The 17,347-nt window shown below is 41.9% G+C and overlaps 1 protein-coding gene across 1 annotated transcript in view; it reads left to right on the forward strand.

The window, feature by feature from the left end:
- Positions 1–885: 885 nt before the first annotated feature.
- The window catches only part of TMEM145 (transmembrane protein 145), a 73,573-nt gene continuing 57,111 nt past the window's right edge, over positions 886–17,347 (forward strand). Inside the window, 1 exon segment of the mRNA XM_018554794.1 lies at positions 886–1,221. Coding sequence (XP_018410296.1) covers positions 1,123–1,221 — 99 coding nt within the window. The 5' untranslated portion in view covers positions 886–1,122.

Below are 17,347 nucleotides of genomic sequence, written 5' to 3' on the forward strand. Positions count from 1 at the left end.
GATCCTACTCCCCTCCAGTATATAGAGGACCCCCCTCCCGTCCTATATACATGGACCCCCTGATCCTCTCCAGATCCTACTCCCCTCCAGTATATAGAGGAACCCCTCCCCTCCTATATAGAGGGACCCCCTGATCCTCTCCTCTTTGGATCCTGCTCCCCTCCAGTATATAGAGGACCCCCCCCCCCTCTTATATACAGGACCCCCTGATCCTCTCCTCTATGGATCCTGCTCCCCTCCAGTATATAGAGGACCCCCTCCTATATACAAGGACCCCCTGATCCTCTCCTCTCCGGATCCTTCTCCCCTCCAGTATATAGAGGACCCCCCTCCCCTCCTATATACAGGGACCCCCTGATCCTCTCCAGTATATGGAGGTCCTGCTCCCCTCTTATATACAGGGACCCCCTGATCCTCTCATTTCCAGTATATGGAGGTCCTGCTCCCCTCCTATATACAGGACCCCCTTATCCTCTCCTCTCCGAATCCTGCTCCCCTCCAGTATATATAGAGGACCCCCTCCTATATACAGGACCCCCTGATCCTCTCCTCTCTGGATCCTGCTCCCCTCCAGTATATAGAGGACCTCCTCCTACACAGGGACCCCCTGATCCTCTCTGGATTCTGCTCCCCTCCAGTATATAGAGGACCCCCCTCACCTCCTATATATATAGGGACCCCCTGTTCCTCTCATCTCCAGTATATGGAGGTCCTGCTCCCCTCTTATATAGAGGGACCCCCTGATCCTCTTATTTCCAGTATATGGAGGTCCTGCTCCCCTCCTATATACAGGGACCCCCTGATCCTCTCCTCTCCGAATCCTGCTCCCCTCCAGTATATAGAGGTCCCCCCCTCCCCTCCAGCTTCCCTCCTGTATCCCGTGTCTCCGCAGTGCTCGCCCCCGTGTCCTGTGCCTGCGCTCTGCTCGGTTCTCCCGGTACCGCCTCCCTCCCCGGTGATGCATTCCGGAGCTGCAGCTGTCCGTGTCCCCTCGCCCGGTCTCCAGCGGTGAACCATCTCTTCTGTTGATCATCCGATCCCCCTCCAGTACTCGGAACCGGCCCGGTACTGCGTGTCTCATCTGTCCTGTCCTTCTGTCATCATCCTCCCCCGGTCCCGGTGATGGGGCCCCCGGCGGGCCCCGGGCTGCTGCTGCTTGTCCTCGGATACCTGCGGATCAGTTCGGCCAAATATGTGCGGGGCAACCTGAGCACCAAGGAGGTGAGAGAGAGAGAGAGAGAGAGGGGCCACACTGCTGGGGGGTCCGATCGGATGTGCAGACTTCTATTCTACATACACACACGATTCGGTATCCATTACATAAGTTGGTTCGATCTAAGGGATACCACTTTATGATACACACCAATATATAAATATAATACACACCAATATGATAAACACCAATATATATAATATACAGCAATATGATACACACCAATATATAAATATAATACACACCAATATGATAAACACCAATATATATAATACACACCAATATGATACACACCAATATATATAATACACACCAATATGATACACCTGTAGGCAAGACATAGATACAGGATCAATACAGTATATATCTATCATCTATCTGAAAGATACTATATACAATTCGGTGTCTACTATGTAAGTTGGTTCGATTTAAGGGATGACACTTTACAATACACACCAATATAATAAACACCAATATATATATATAATACACACCAATATGATAAACACCAATATATATATATAATACACACCAATATGATAAACACCAATATGATACACCTGTATAGGCAAGACATAAACACAGCATCAATACGGTATATATCGATCATCTATCTACTACATATAGATGACAGATACTATATACAATTTGGTATCTATTACATACGTTGGCTAGATCTAGGGGATATCAATATATAATATACCTATAGAAGCAATATATAGATACATTATCAATACAATATCTATCATCTATATATAGATGATAGATACTATATACAACTCAGTAGTATCCATTACATACGTTTGTGAGATCTAGGGGATAACACCATATAATACACCTATACAGGCCAATATATACAGTACCAATACAATATCTATCACCTATCTACTATACATAGATGATAGATAGATATTATATACGATTCAGTTGGTTAGACCTATAGGGGATAACACCATATAATATACCTGTATAGGCAAGACATAGATACAGTATCTATCTATCTATCTATCTATCTATCTATCTATCTATCTATCTATCTATCTATCTATCTATCTATCTATCATAGATAGATACAGTATCAGTACATTATCTATCATCTATCTACTGTATATAGATGATGTATACTATATATGATTCAGTATCCATTGCATGAGTTAGTTAGATCTAGGGGATAACACTATATGATACACTAGGCAATAATACATAGCATATCAATACGATATCCATTGAACAATCACTATCTATCATGTTTATATAAACATCTTACATACATTATTGATACATTAGTACATTAGTATACTGTCTCTGTAATAATTGGATACATTTAATATTTGCACAATGTTTATATTCTGTATTTATTTGCAGACAAATACAAAACAAGTGATACACAGATGTTCTATGCATTATATACACAAACTGAATGAAAGGAAACATGGAGGATGTGTATATATATATTAATATTGTGTATAATATAAAACCTGCCATCAGGATAAATATTTGGAGTGAAGTTTTAGGAAAAGGAAACAATCTTGTGTCCTGTATATGACCCCAGAAGATGGGGAATGATGTTTTAGCACAGATATAAAGCATTGAATTGGGTTGCACTGTGACAGGTCAATATCCATTTTTTTTTCTCTGGCAGACTTTACTTTGTTTTGCTCCAGCGTTCTGAGAACGGATACATTCGTTGTGAGGCCGACACTGGCTGTTGCTAGGACTACAATGAGGAGAATACTGGGCTGGTTGTTATGTGAATGCAGCTGTTGGATCAGCCAGAAATGTTATAATGGGGATTATAAATCAGCATTGAATGATTATAATCTCCAATCAGACTTTGCAGCCCCTTCCTCTTGTATTTTTGGGGCCAATAGGTATGTACGATGCCCACACTGAGGACTCCATTCAGAAAGTGGGCATTGAGTGCCATGTGTGTTTAAAGCTTTGTAGATCGTAGATGGATTTTTTTTGTAGAAGGCCGTTCTTTTATGTTTCTTTGTTTTACTTACAACTAAGTAAATCACCTTATTTAGCAATGTCACCACATTTTATATAAGATTAAAAAAAGATCCTTGCTTAATATAAGTAGCCATTCATGTAAGTATTCTTAAATGCAGCTACCGTAAGTACACATATCTATATTTATGTAAGCTTCCTGCAGCCTTCACAGCAGGACTCGTTAGCGTGAACCGATCGGGCTGTGTTGCATTTACAGTGCTTTCATTGGTACACGCGCAGGGTGAGAACTTCTTCAGCATTATAATCCTCCTTCATGGCCTAATCACCTGGCTTGGGGTTAGGTCAGTGATCAAGATGTTGGATTGGTAGTTTATTGCTTCAATGAATGACACGAACGAACTACGCAGGGTCTGTGACTGATTGAATGCACATAAAACAGGACAGACTGAATCGCATTAACAATTGGAAATGTGAATACAGTAATTTAAATATGTCAATAATTAATAGGATGTTTTAGCAACTCTGCCAAGCTTTATTGCTTACCTACAGTGGAGAAGAGCATGGTCACTGACTGGGCTATGTTGTTTGGCAGGGGTGCCTCAAATGACTGAACATGAACTTTAATGGCATCCCAGTCTTAGTCCGAAGGGTTCAATATTGAGTTGGTCCGTCCTTTGCAGCTGTAACAGCCTCAACTCTTCTGGGAAGGCGTCCACAAGGTTTAGGAGTGTGTCTATGGGAATGTTTGACCATTCTTCCAGAAGCGCACTTGTGAGGTCAGGTACTGATGTTGGACGAGAAGGCCGGGCTCACAGTCTCCGCTCTTATTCATCCCAAAGGTGTTCTATCGGGTTGAGGTCAGGACTCTGTGCAGGCCAGTCAAGTTCCTCCACCCCAAACTCGCTCATCCATGTAATTATGCTTTGTGCACTGGTGCGCAGTCATGTTGGAACAGGAAGGGGTCAATTGTTCCTAGAAAGTTGGGAGCATGAAATTTTCCAAAATGTCTTGGTATGCTGATGCTGGTCATTTTTGGAATGTTTTTGAGGGGTTGAGTAAGTTTTTAGTACATTGTGCATGGTGTTTAGGTATGATGTTATTTCTACATGTTAGGTGTATTATTACAACTATTGGGAGTCAGTGGGGAAGGGAGGGGGGCGGACTGTGCCCTAACAATTGATAGCAATGGTGGGTTGGTTTCTGTTCCTGAAATTGCAATGTGAGAATATTATGTGGTGAGCTTGCATGTAAACAATGCTCTGCAGGGTCATTTGCCACATTAGGTAGTACAGCTAGGACCGGTATGACAGCCCTGTAACATTCACCTTGAAAAAAGCAAGTGAGAAATGGCAACTTTTGTATTTCAATCCTCGCAGTTTCACTTTATGAAGTCCACAGCCCCACATATGTGTGTATTTATGATGCCCAGTGAAGCAGTAATCTTTATGTATTAGAACTGTTTCCAATGATAGTGCCGCACAGGGGCTCCGCTATAAAATCTGTATAGGTCATTTGGATGCCAGTTGTCCTTGACTTCAAGGACAGTCTGATTTGTCCCTGGAAACCATAACTATGTATTTTTTATTCTCTATGCCATATTTAATGAAAACTAAAATACTTTTCAATGTACTAAATATTTAAAGCAGTGTGGTATAGGGTCCTGAGTCTCTTTCTAAATAGTATTCTGCTCTGAAGGAAGCAAAATAGTGCTGGAAATCATTTTAAAATGCTGACAGCTCGGTCATGGGCTGCTTTGCCTTCCGGTATTACATTGATACAGGGTCGAATGATAAATTCACAGTTAAATAGTTCATCAAAAAACAGTATATAGAAGAGTGCAACTACCTGAGATGCTAAATAAATAGATAAATGAATGCTATGCAGCCTGCTATGACTGGCTAAATGGTTAGGATTGGAGTGGTAGGTTTGTGACTTACGGTTAAGATGTCGTAGGTGGGCATCCGAAGTCCCTGCAATCATGTGAGGGTGACGATGATGGTCTGTATACTACCAGTCTGGAGTGTCCGGGGTATCCCCAAAGCCGCGTCCTCGGCTGGCCAGGCCGAGCCGCGGCAGCTGGAGCGGGAAAAGAAAATAACACCTTGCCCGGCAGTTGGAATCCGCGCTGAGGAGTGTGTGGCTGTACGGTGTACGGCGCGAACGCTGGATGGTCAAACACACTGTGTCAGTCGGTGCTCATGTGTCCAAGGGAGATATACTGTGTAGTGAGACACCCCTGTGGGTTGAATTAGCGGCTCAAATAGTTAAATAGTTCAGTTGCTCATTAGACATATCAACTCTCCAGGCAAGTGGCAGTATGGCCAGATGACCATCCTGGGCCTGAAAGAAACACAGTTGGCTGCAGGTTCATGAACTGGGTCTGTATCAAAGCCAAAAGGAAGAGTTATATGTACACAGATGTTTTTTGATATATCTTTTATAAAAATTATATGTTTTAATATAGTTTTGTTAAAAAATATAACTCTCAATAAATAGATTAAGGTATCCATCTATTTTTGTGTCCATGCCCAACACCTTGTACACCTAAGTGAAAAAAAAGGCAATGAAAAGCCACAAAGATGACTCTCACTATTTCTATATCAAAAGCATGGAGTTGAATATTTATATAAACCAAGGATCTAAGCATACATTATAGGCCACATAGGGAGCCAAACAGCCCCACTGCATTATGTCAGCATTTCTCAACCTTTATGCAGTCATGGCACCCTCTAAAAGTATGCAAAATCTCAAGGCACCCCAGTCTGAAATGTAATGGATTTTAAGGGGGAACCCAAGCAAAAACACACACAAAAGTGTGGTTCACCCTTCACATTGAAGTCCCCCCATCACATCAGGAGCCCCCTTCACATTAGAATCCACTTTTTCACATCAGTAGTCCCCTTTACATCAGTAGTCCCTCTTCACATCAGGAGCCCTCTTCACATTAGAATCTCCTCTTTCACATCAGAATCCCCCTTTACACCAGTAGTCCCTCTTCACATCAGAAGCACCCCCTTCACCTCAGGAGCCCTCTTCACATTAAAATCCCCCTTTTCACATCAGAGTCCCCCTTTACATCAGTAGTCCCCTTTACATCAGTAGTCCCCCTTCACATCAGAAGCTACCCGTTCACATCAGGAGCCCTCTTCACATTAGAAGCCCCTCTTTCACATCAGAAGCCCCTTTACATCATAGTCCCCCTTTATATTAGAGTCCCCCACTCTTACATCAGAGTTCCCTCTTCATGTCAGGAGCCCCCTTCACATCTGAAGCCCCCTTCATCTCAGAGTCCTACCATCACAAAATTTCGAGGCACCCCTGAGGAAGCCAAATGGAACCCAGGGTGCCATGGCACACTGGTAGAGAAAGGCTGATCTATATGCTTAGATCCTTGTTTTCTATAATAAATATTCAACAGTTACCTAATCCGGATGATGGAGGAGAAAGGGGGGCGAAGATGCAACTGTAGTGATGAGGTCTGCAGCTCTTACAACCGAAGTGGCCAGGAAGTTCAGATGTATCTGGACTTCCTCCACTATATAAACCAAATGATATGCTGGACCTAAGCTAGCCATGCACTGGTGCGCACGTTCATATGTAAAAATCTCATTCGAATATTCGATAATGCCACCAGACACTTATCAAATGTCGTTCAAAATTCCATTTTGGTTTTAACATTTGATTTTTAAATGAATGTAGTTTCCCGGACAAAAACTATATCCAATGCTTGAGTTTTGTTAACATCCCGCTCTTTTGAATTTTTCCATCACAATGGTGGAAAACGTTCATCGCTTTGACCCCATTACCTACTAGAAAATTGCAGCAATATTCCAAAAATGAATTTCTTTTACTGGTGTACGTGCAGCTTTAGAGGTATGCCTGCATGACAGCCTTGTCCTCCCGAGGACGAAGAATGTTTGCCTTGCTTAAACATGTCAAGGTAATCCTGCCTGGAGTTTGGCATTAAGCTATCTATTGAGATTTTTAGTGCTTTGTAATAAACTATAATAAAGGAGATTTTTTGTAGGATATATCAGAAAACAACAGCGTACATGTGGCTCTTGTTTGTTCTTCTGTCATATACAGTATATGTTTTCTGCAGGAGTACCCACTAATATTTGCGGTGAGTTTGTATTTGATACACAGACAAATATCTCCTTTGTTTGTTTTATATCTTGAAGTGGATATAACTGGAACTTACAGCCAGTAGATCGGGGATCAGGGTCATGCAGGTATTATTTACACAATTCATCCATCTAGTGATTTTCCAGTTTTTGAAGGAAATGAAGAGCTTAAAGTGTACCTGGATATACTAAAACCTCAGTAAGCACCTTCTTAATGGTATATTAGGCATCGGGTGCCTGCACACAACTTCTAGTGCTCACCCATAGTCTTATATTTTAATGGTAACTTCCAAGTCGGAGCAAAGATCCACCTCCTCATACCTTTTGTCCCTCAAAATTGGCCATAGAGGCAGCCCATTTCATTGATGGTCCAGTAGTGAGGTGAATGAGGCTGGACTAACTGTTGGCTTCCCAGTTAAGTGTTGTATTTGCATATTAGGGTAACCCCGGTTTCTGGGGCACTCTAGAAGGTGATTGGTACCAAGCCTGATTATTTTATCCAAGAGGCTGTTTACTGTGGAGGCAGAGACTACAGGTTTGTTAGGCACTGTACAATGGTAGAACTACTTCTGGTGAAAAGGGGGGTCTCCTTTCCCTCCTTCTGCACCCTGCATTGTGGTGCATAAACTTGGCCATCTACCTTAGGAAAATACAGACTAAAGTGGGTAAGTAGGAAGACGTTCACCTCTGTGGGTGCTGATAAGTGAAATTCTTCCTTTGGAAGGCCGCCATGTCCTTCTGATAGGCTGTGTAGCTTTTTAATTGCCGTTAGATGGGTAGCCTCACAATACCACAAGGAAAAGGTGTAGTTCATGTAGAAAAAGGGGTCTACATGAACTGTCAGATGGCCACAAGATCAAATAGCCATTGTTTTAATGTGTGTATGTGGGTTTTATGCTTGGCATTATGAAGTACCAGTAGAAGGGGTGAGGGGGCGGGATTTGAGGGCCTTGAGGGAAGGCTCAGACACATTGCTGCCCACTGTGGTCTACCTCTGGCTCTCTGCATGTTCTCCAATTATTACGTGGTCTACTTCTGGCTCTCTGCATGTTCTCCGTAGTCTACCTCTGGCTGTCTGCCTGTTCTCTGTGGTCTAACTCTGGCTCTCTGCATGTTCTTTCATTAAGTTTCACAGTAATCCTTATGTGGACCCCTACTTGGGGCCCTGCTGTATAGCAGCTGCTTGACTTTTACTACAACAGAAATCACCCAGTATGGTGGCATTTGCTTATTACTTCATCGACTTCCCAAGATAGAAGATGCCTTCTGTTTAAGCTTAGCTGATGAAACCTGACAGTTTAGCCTGGTACAGGTTTTAGTCAACTTACTATGGTCTCCAACGGCCCATATGTACCATGGCATTGTGGTAATGTGCACGTTATTGTGCAGCAACACACATCTGTTGACATGCTGCATTGGGGTGCACTTCAAATATACAGTATGTAACTTGTATTGCTGAAAAGTGCTCAGTAATGCGTGGGTTACTGTAACACCATAGTATAAACAGACCCTTAAGGTATGTCTATTAACATAAAATGACTTATTAGATCTACCATTTAAGTCTATTTTAAATTAAGCAGAAAAAATGAAATAATTTTTTCTAGATCCATATTGATTGCAATAAACAGGATTGATCCAGCTCTTGCAATGTGTTCTGATGCGTGTTCTTAACACGTATGTGATTGATCTACCCAACTTACAAACACAGAGCAGTCCGCTCATGCTTACATAGTATAGGCCTGCTTCAGATACATTGATTGAGGAAAGAGATGTGAATAAAACCTATTGCCTGAGGACTAAAAGTGGCACTAAACTCAGTAGTTAAATCTTAAAAATACATTCAAGTACCTTAACTATAACAAAAATGTATCTTATTCGTATATCACTCGGCTGTAGATCCTCAAATCATTTCTGAATTGGTGCTGACACTGTCCTTCCTTCTGGAGGGGGGCTACTTTTGTTCCCCATGGCCCCTGTGTGTGTTGTAAAGTAAGTGGATGGTGCGAGCAGACCTGTTGACCGGAGGAGAGTGAATGCCCTTTTGGATACACCTTGGATGACATTAGATATACTGGCCACATAGGACCAAAAACAGCACTGTTTTTGGTCTGGCGTGGCGGGCTGAGAGGGGATGGTGTGAGCGTTCCTGGTGACCGGAGGAGGGTGAATGCCTTTTGGATCCACCTTGGATGACATTAGATAAGCTGGCCACATAGGACCAAAAACAGTGCTGTTTTTGGTCTGGTGGGCTGAGAGGGGATGGTGTGAGCGTACCTGGTGACCGGAGGAGGGTGAATGCCTTTTGGATCCACCTTGGATGACATTAGATAAGCTGGCCACAAAGGACCAAAAACAGTGCTGTTTTTGGTCTGGGGCAGCGGGCTGAGAAGGGATGGTGTGAGCGGACCTGGTGACCGGAGGAGCGTGAATGCCTTTTGGATAAAGCTTGGATGACATTAGATATACTGGCCACGTAGGACTTCAGAACCCGTGGAGAATCTCCAATATTGAAAGTTGTGCCATCCCTTGATAGAAAGACAACTTTTAAAGGGTATTACAAAGATTTTTGTAACTCCAGTCTGTTTCCCTCTCTTCCCTTGGTTTATTCGGCTCTTGGTCGGTGGCTCAGTAATGTTGTGGTGATGTTTGCTCAATTATTTGTTGAACCTGCATGGGCTGTGCACTTTTTCAGTCATCTATTTATTGCTCCAATAAGACTACTTCCTTAGGAAGCGAGTTGTGAAACGCGTTGAAGATTGGGCCACCCTTACTAGAAACTTTACAGCTCAGGATACCCTTATATATGGATTATATTATATACCTGTTTAGGTGGCATGGGAGGTTGCAACATGATTTAGTTTGCTATGTAAAATAGTTATGCACTTGCAGTATTGTTGAGCAAAAAACCACGCCATTGGAGATATTTTAGTAATTTTATCTGATTACAAATAAAATTTTGATGTTTTTACAAATAATTGTATTGTCGAGTTTGGTTGTGTTCGTATTTCTTTCCTATTTCTTGAGGTTTTGTTGTTAAAACCCAGCACTGGAAATACTTGAACTTTATACTTTGGAGGAGTATCTACAGACTTTCCATAGAGGTAGATTTGATGGTCAGGAGCCCACAATTTTTTGGCCCCATATGAAGTGTAGCTTCTCTATGTTTTGTCAGCTGCTAAATTGTGATCCTATTCTTCCCTTTTGTGTGCACACAGTCCCTAGGACCTGCCATTTAATTAGCCCATTTTTGTCATCAGCTGCTGTATAAAGATCTAATTTCTTCATAAGCTCCACGGCTTTACATATTAATTGTTAATTAGTTAACAGCTGCCAAATATTGATTTCTTGCCACCTTCACCTTGAAAGTATATCTAAACCCAAGAACAAAAATAATGTATTGCAGGTAACAAGTCCTTAGATGTGGCTACATTGGTTTTCTTTTTCAGATACATTGTCTGCACATACAGAAAAATACCTGTTGATCTTGACAGATGTTTTGAGTCCTTCTAACATCCTGTGTAGTGAACTATAATTTTAGAAATTGTTTCACCTTTTCCTGCTATCTTCTGTGAACCACAAATACCCCATGCTACTTATGTATCAGAGAGGTGAAGGTCTTTTTGGCAAACATCGAAGGTTCCCTACTCGTCGGATGGTTGGTCAGCCGCACTGCACATTGCCAGGAGGTTAGACCTGGGTTCCACTGCTCTCTTCATCACGTAACATAAAAGTCACATGATGCAGAACACAAAGGAAGCTGAGTTCTGAATGGAGTGGTGCAATCAATGCGGAAAGTCTGCTGTCTGACAAGTTGGTCCTAGTGGGGAAATTTACGGCCCATTGGCAGATTAAATTGTAGAATGGACCTTGAATGTAGAATGGAGATTGGTAAAGCTTATTCTGCCTTGATGTACTAGGGGTAAGTTGGGAAAACATTTTTGGGGGAACTTAAAGAGCTATTTAGATTAGAATGAAAAAACTAAGAATGGAATAGGCACTGTGACGCATTGTGGAAATTAAAGTGGCCTTGTATATCTGTGATCTGTGTTTTATATATAAACATCAAAGACATTTTCCTTAAAAGATATCCTTGAAAGATACCATATCAGCTTCACAAGATTGAAATTCCTGATTTAGCAAGTTAGTGGCTGTTTTGTTTAGGGACTAGAAAGTTTATGGTGGCTGTTTTTGTGACTGACCATAGTACTGCACTTCGGTCACCTTCCGCTGGCCTTCATCCATACAATACCTGCACTTGTGGAGCCAAAGACTTGTGTCTGCTGAAGGAGATGATCAGTTTTCAGATTGGCTGATGATCTCCTTTTTCAGAAATGGTTTGGCCGATTACTGTAAGTTTTCAGGGCTTCTGTTAACTTTTATGACTTCCAGGAATGAAGGTGGCCAGGGTAGCAGTGTCTTATTTGATGATACATATAGAAGAAATCATTAAAAGCATTTCATTTCTAAAACCAAATCATAAAATACAATTATATATACATATACGGCATATGTATCCCTATTTGTGAATATTTTATAAATCTGTTTTAGATAGGATGTGGTTTTTTATGTTCCTAGCCCTGAAGGGGGACTTTCAGAACCCTTGAAAAGCGTTGGCTTTTCCTTGGTGATCATCAATAAAACACCATTCTGCACTGTTATAGGTAGAGTGACACCTTTATCCTTTATCCTATATATATGTTATCCTAAGGACCATCCACAGAAGTCCTATTACACATAGAGCTGCCAGTATAAAAGTGCATAGGGGGGAATTAATCAAAACTGGAGCAGCCAAAAATTGGATCAGATGTGCATGGCAACAAATCAGCTTCTCTCTTAAGTTTGATCAGTTAAGATGAAAGAGAAAAGCTGATTGCCGGTTGCCGTGCACATCTGCTTTTAAATACACATAGTGGTATCCAGTGCTCCTTACCACATGAAGAATTATTTGGTGATAGGTCTGCTGTAAAGTAGACATTTCCCTTATTTGTATTATATTAGGTGCTTAGAACTGTAGCATATATGGTCTTTGGAGGGATGCAGCAAATGACCTGTGGAGGGATGTTAATGGAATCTGGCCATGGCTGGTATCTGCATAATAATGGAGCATCTGCAAAGCCCTCACCCTCATTATGGCATTACGACATTATGGCATTACTAGCTTGGATGTCATGAAGTAGCTGCAGAAGGGCAAGCTGCTACTAAGATTGATCATGTGGCGTTTGCGGACATCTGTGCAAAGACAGACATGAATGATTTGTCAGGTTATATAAAGTCTTGGAGTAGGTACAGCAATCTGCTACCATAAATACTTTACTGGACAGTAACAATATTGCCATCAAAGGAAGAGATTTCGAGGACAAGGTAAAGTAGATGAAAACCCCAACTGCATGACGTTTAAAACAATGTGTATCAGATACATTTGCCATGTTTATTTTTCCATGAAATACTGATTTCATCTTTCTTCGTCATTTGTACAGTGTACATGTGAAAGTTTTCTTAACCCTGTCCTATCTGTAAACTTGAACACCTCGACTGCATTACTTTAGTGTTCTTCCCTATGCGGAAGTTGCCTTTTTTCTGCACCAAAGATACAGCAGGTAAAGGGAAGAGAGTCAGAAAAAATCCAGAAAAGATAAAGAATAGAAAAAGGTGGATCTCGCTGCTTCGGTTCCACTTCGTAGGGAGCGCAAAACAGTATAAAAGCAGTTGTATTAAACCCTCTGGAGGTTAACAGCCTCCCAAGCTCAGTGTAACATCCTTATATGCCACAGAAACTAGATTCGGCCATGTCGGGGTGTTGGAGTTGTATCCACGGCACCCATACCTGGAGGAACCCAGGTTGTCTATCAACCAGTATGCTCGTCAGGCCGTAAAGTTCTATTTCAAATATTGCTCTATGCAAAATATCTACCTCCTTAGACCCAGTGTTTACTGGCAGTAGAGCAACTTGCTGACTTGACATGATCCACAGGCCATTTAACTCACCAAGAAGATTTAGAAGTAGAATCCAATGTGATTTATTACAGCTTGAACATACATGGGGTATTTTTCTGGCCTTTCTTTCCTAAAGATGACTTATTCTGCATGGATAGAACTCCAGCAAAGAGAGGCTGTGGAAGTCTAGCTAGGGGGGCGAACTAACTAACAGGAGGGGGTACAGTGGACCAGTGGCGTAACAACCGGGGTGCATTAGTTCTATAATGTCATTGTAGTACTTTCAGGTGGAATACAGCTTCATAACATATCAGCTAGGGAACTACAAGTCCCAGCATGCCCTCATTGCCCCTGTACAACAACCAGATATTGCCGTTCCCTGGGTGATATGTGTGTGTGTGGGGGTGTACAGGGACAATGATGGCCTGCTTGGACTTGTAGTTCCTTAGCTGATAAATATGTGTGGGGTACAGTTCTAGTGGATGTTTATATAATATGGGGGGGGGCGAAAAAAATGTTCTGCCCCGGGCGCCCATAACTCTGGTTACGCCACTGCAGTGGACAATACTAAAAACAAATGCAATAATAAAATAGACAGGCTGCTGTGGAAGGTCATTTAGGACTTTTTTTAGTGCATCTTACTAAAACGTAGGTATGTGAAATGATTCTTGGTATTCATAAACTTTGTAGCAGCACGTAGTTGCTTGTATCTGATTTAACATACCACATTCACGGTGGGTGTATTCTGTAAAAGTGTACATTACAATATTACAATTTTACGAAAGTTAAAATGTATGTAGTTTTACATAGAGAAGGGAATGGTTAAGATCCCTGTCAGCTCTTTTTTGAGACCCCGCAGAGCCCACCACATGCCCCGCACAGCCCACCATAGATCCTGCTCAGCCCACCTGAGACCCCGGCTCCCCTGCTACGCTAATAGCGCAACCATTCAAAAGCTGTATCCTGCAACTGACAGGTTATGCAAAAAGTATTAAACAGGAAGGGGTGGGGCAAATTTAGATGGGGGTTGCCCCAGTTGCGTCTTGCCTAGGGCAGCACAACACCTAAATACACACAGTTCATAAAATAGGACAGCTGCTGTATCAGCTGCAGATAGTGAAATATGATTTAGTATCATTCACTCCTGCTCTGCTTCTTCTTTCTGATATCCGCAGCCTGAACAAAATGGCTTTCCTCCTAAAGACCCCCCTCCGTGCCACTTTAATTGCTTAATAATACATAGCAATCCTTTATAACCCAGTCTACTATCCTGTCCAGGATGAAATTGCAAAACAATACCGGCGCCTTCAAATCCAAAAAGAGCCCAGCAGTAAAAATACAGCAAACACGATGGAGGCAGCTCCCACAGATTAGATGGACCACCAGTCTATGAGAAAAGGAACAAAAGAGAGCGCCTCCATAGTGTAAAAATTTTATTTAATAGTAAAAACACGCAGCTCTAAAGCTGTACAACCATTGGTTCTGATGAAGGGGGCGTGCCCCAGAAACGCGTAAACCATTTATCATTACAGGGATCGAGGTTACTGGTGTTTTACATCGCTCCAGATTCTCCCTGCCAGGGGTTCCGTCCTCTCACCTTATTCTACTGGTTTTTATTCTACCGAACTGTTGTAAGTACAACCTTAGAGCTGCGTTTTTTTACTATTAAATAACATTTTTACACTATGGAGGCGCTCTCTTTTGTTCCTACTATCCTGTCCGATTACATCAAAGGTCCTTCCTATTCTTCTGCAACAGCAGCGGGTGGTCCTTCATCTTGGATTGAGCGATCAATTCAGTACTGTGAACCGTGATGATGATGATCCCCTAGGGGGCGGACCTGTGACAGACTGGATTCACAGGTTGGATGATACTGGCCTTCATTCAACTCAGAAGAGTGGCGACATCTAGTGGCGAAAAGGCATTACAGCAGGAGACAGCTTCGTATTGGAGGTTAGTATTGAAGCACAATAAGTTTTAGCTTTTTTGTTGTTCCTTGGCCTTTTTTTTTTTACTGGAGTTCTGCTTTAAGCTCACAAACCCTTTAATGATGATCCTTAAAGCCGCTATGGACTTCTGATCTCAGAGATAGCAGAACCTTACTCCAGCCTTGTGGAAACATCAAACGTCTCTTAGGAGGCAGCGTCGGTGCATTTTGATTAGTTTTCTTTGAACATCAACTACGTCAGTAAATGATAAATGAGACAGCCTGGTTTGTGAGCTAGCGGGAATCAAAGCCAAAATAACCATAAATACACATATCGTCATAGCTGAGCATATATGTTTGAAGACAAGATAGATTGAGCGGCTTTTAGCTTTTTTTTCTTTTTTTTGTGCCCTCCAATCTACATAATCCTTGAAGAGTTCCTTTATCCAAAAAGAACATTTTATTTATCAAAAATAATTTCAGATCCCAGAAATTGAAAGAGGATGCTGCGCAAATTATAGTAATTTAATTTTTCTGCTGACTGCTGTCTAAAAAATAAACAAGGGTAGAGCTGCAGCTAACGATTATTTTCAAAATCGATTAGTTAGCCGATGATTAAGTTCGATTAATCGGTTAATCGTATAAACAGATTTCCGCTTATGTGTTTATATATCGTGTAGTAGTTGTAGTAATCCTGCCTATTACGAAGACAGGAGGGAGAGTTAAATATCTGGTTCCCTGCTGTGGTGGATTATGCTGCTAAGGCTGAATGTTGCCTAATGGCTCATGTGCCGAAATAGAACTTTTTGGGGATTTTTTCCGTCTCTTGCTTTTCTGCAGTCTTGGATGGCAAGTTTTTCTCTCTACAGGTCACTGTGCTCTCTTTTGACACTCATATCCTGCATTCTCCCAGCCCTCTGGGCCTCAACACCCCAAAACTCTGATTCCCACTGGTAGTAGCGCTTTATTTGTATTTTTTGTTCACTGTGCTTGCTCCCCTCTCGTGTATCTCGCCTGTAACAGAAATATCTCATGGATACTGTATATCTGCTCATTTGTAGCCAACCAGGGCTTTGTTTCTCAGCTGTTAAAGGGAGATGACCTTTTATAAAAAAAATAAAAATAATACATGCACACTTCTTTAAAAAAGTGCATTTATTTTTTTTTTTTGCAATGGAGCCAATCAAGTATTGCAGCTGTGATCAGTAGATGCGATGATCTGACCCCTGCAGACTCTGTCTGTTGTCTATGTCCATACCTTAGTATGGCCATTCAGTAACATGGACGGGAGGAAGAATGAATGGATCACAAGTGCAGTGACATCACTGCACTTGTATTCCATTGTCCCTCTGCTGTGGTGGACGATGGGACTTGTTGTTTCTCCATACACAGAGCCTGTCAAAGGATCTGTGAATGTATGACATTAGGGAAAAATCAAGTGTCCTGGTCTGCCAAGGCTGTGCTGTTTGGCGAAGCTGATGCATCTCGAAACGTAATGGACATAAATACAAATATTTTGGCAGGTTAAACAGCTCACTGATATGTGTTTTGTTTGTGAATTTAACTGGGATTTAACTGTAAGGAACATTCAGCATTCCTCAAGGAGTCCTATGAATAAAAGCTCTCAGATATCCTAATTTAAAACATGGCGTTCTGCTCACAGCTGACATAACCACTAGATTTAAAGTAGAGTTATGGCTTCCAATTAAAATAAAATATTAATTATAACAGCATCTGCCTTTATAGATTTCTCTTAGTCCCCCTGCAAAGTCCCACAAATACATGCTGATCCTACCAGTGAAGTTCACATAATGCTGCTTCTTGTGACGGGGTGACAACAATGCTGCACTGCTTCTGAATTCAGAACAGCGTTGTCACTCTCATATATAGGCTGTGCCTGCTTAAAATACAGGGCGATGAGGATTGATGATTCACATGCCTGTAGCTGGTCAGTCAGCACCTGGCCACACCCAGTCCTGCCCACAGCTTTCTGAATTGACAGCACTGCCTCTGTTGCTGAAACCCTCCCACTGTGTGCTGCAGTGTCTGGGAGGGGGAGCGTGGGAGACACAAATGAAGGAGAATTTGGCTCAGTCAGGGAAGGTAAAGGAAGTTTTTTTTTTACATATCAAACATAGATTACATAGTAAATTAATTTGAGACTTGTTTGGGCTGACATAGAGCAGCCTTTTT

Source organism: Nanorana parkeri, unplaced genomic scaffold (genome assembly GCF_000935625.1).
Source record: "Nanorana parkeri isolate BGI_ZX_2015 unplaced genomic scaffold, ASM93562v1 scaffold173, whole genome shotgun sequence".
Classification (NCBI taxonomy): domain Eukaryota; kingdom Metazoa; phylum Chordata; class Amphibia; order Anura; family Dicroglossidae; genus Nanorana; species Nanorana parkeri.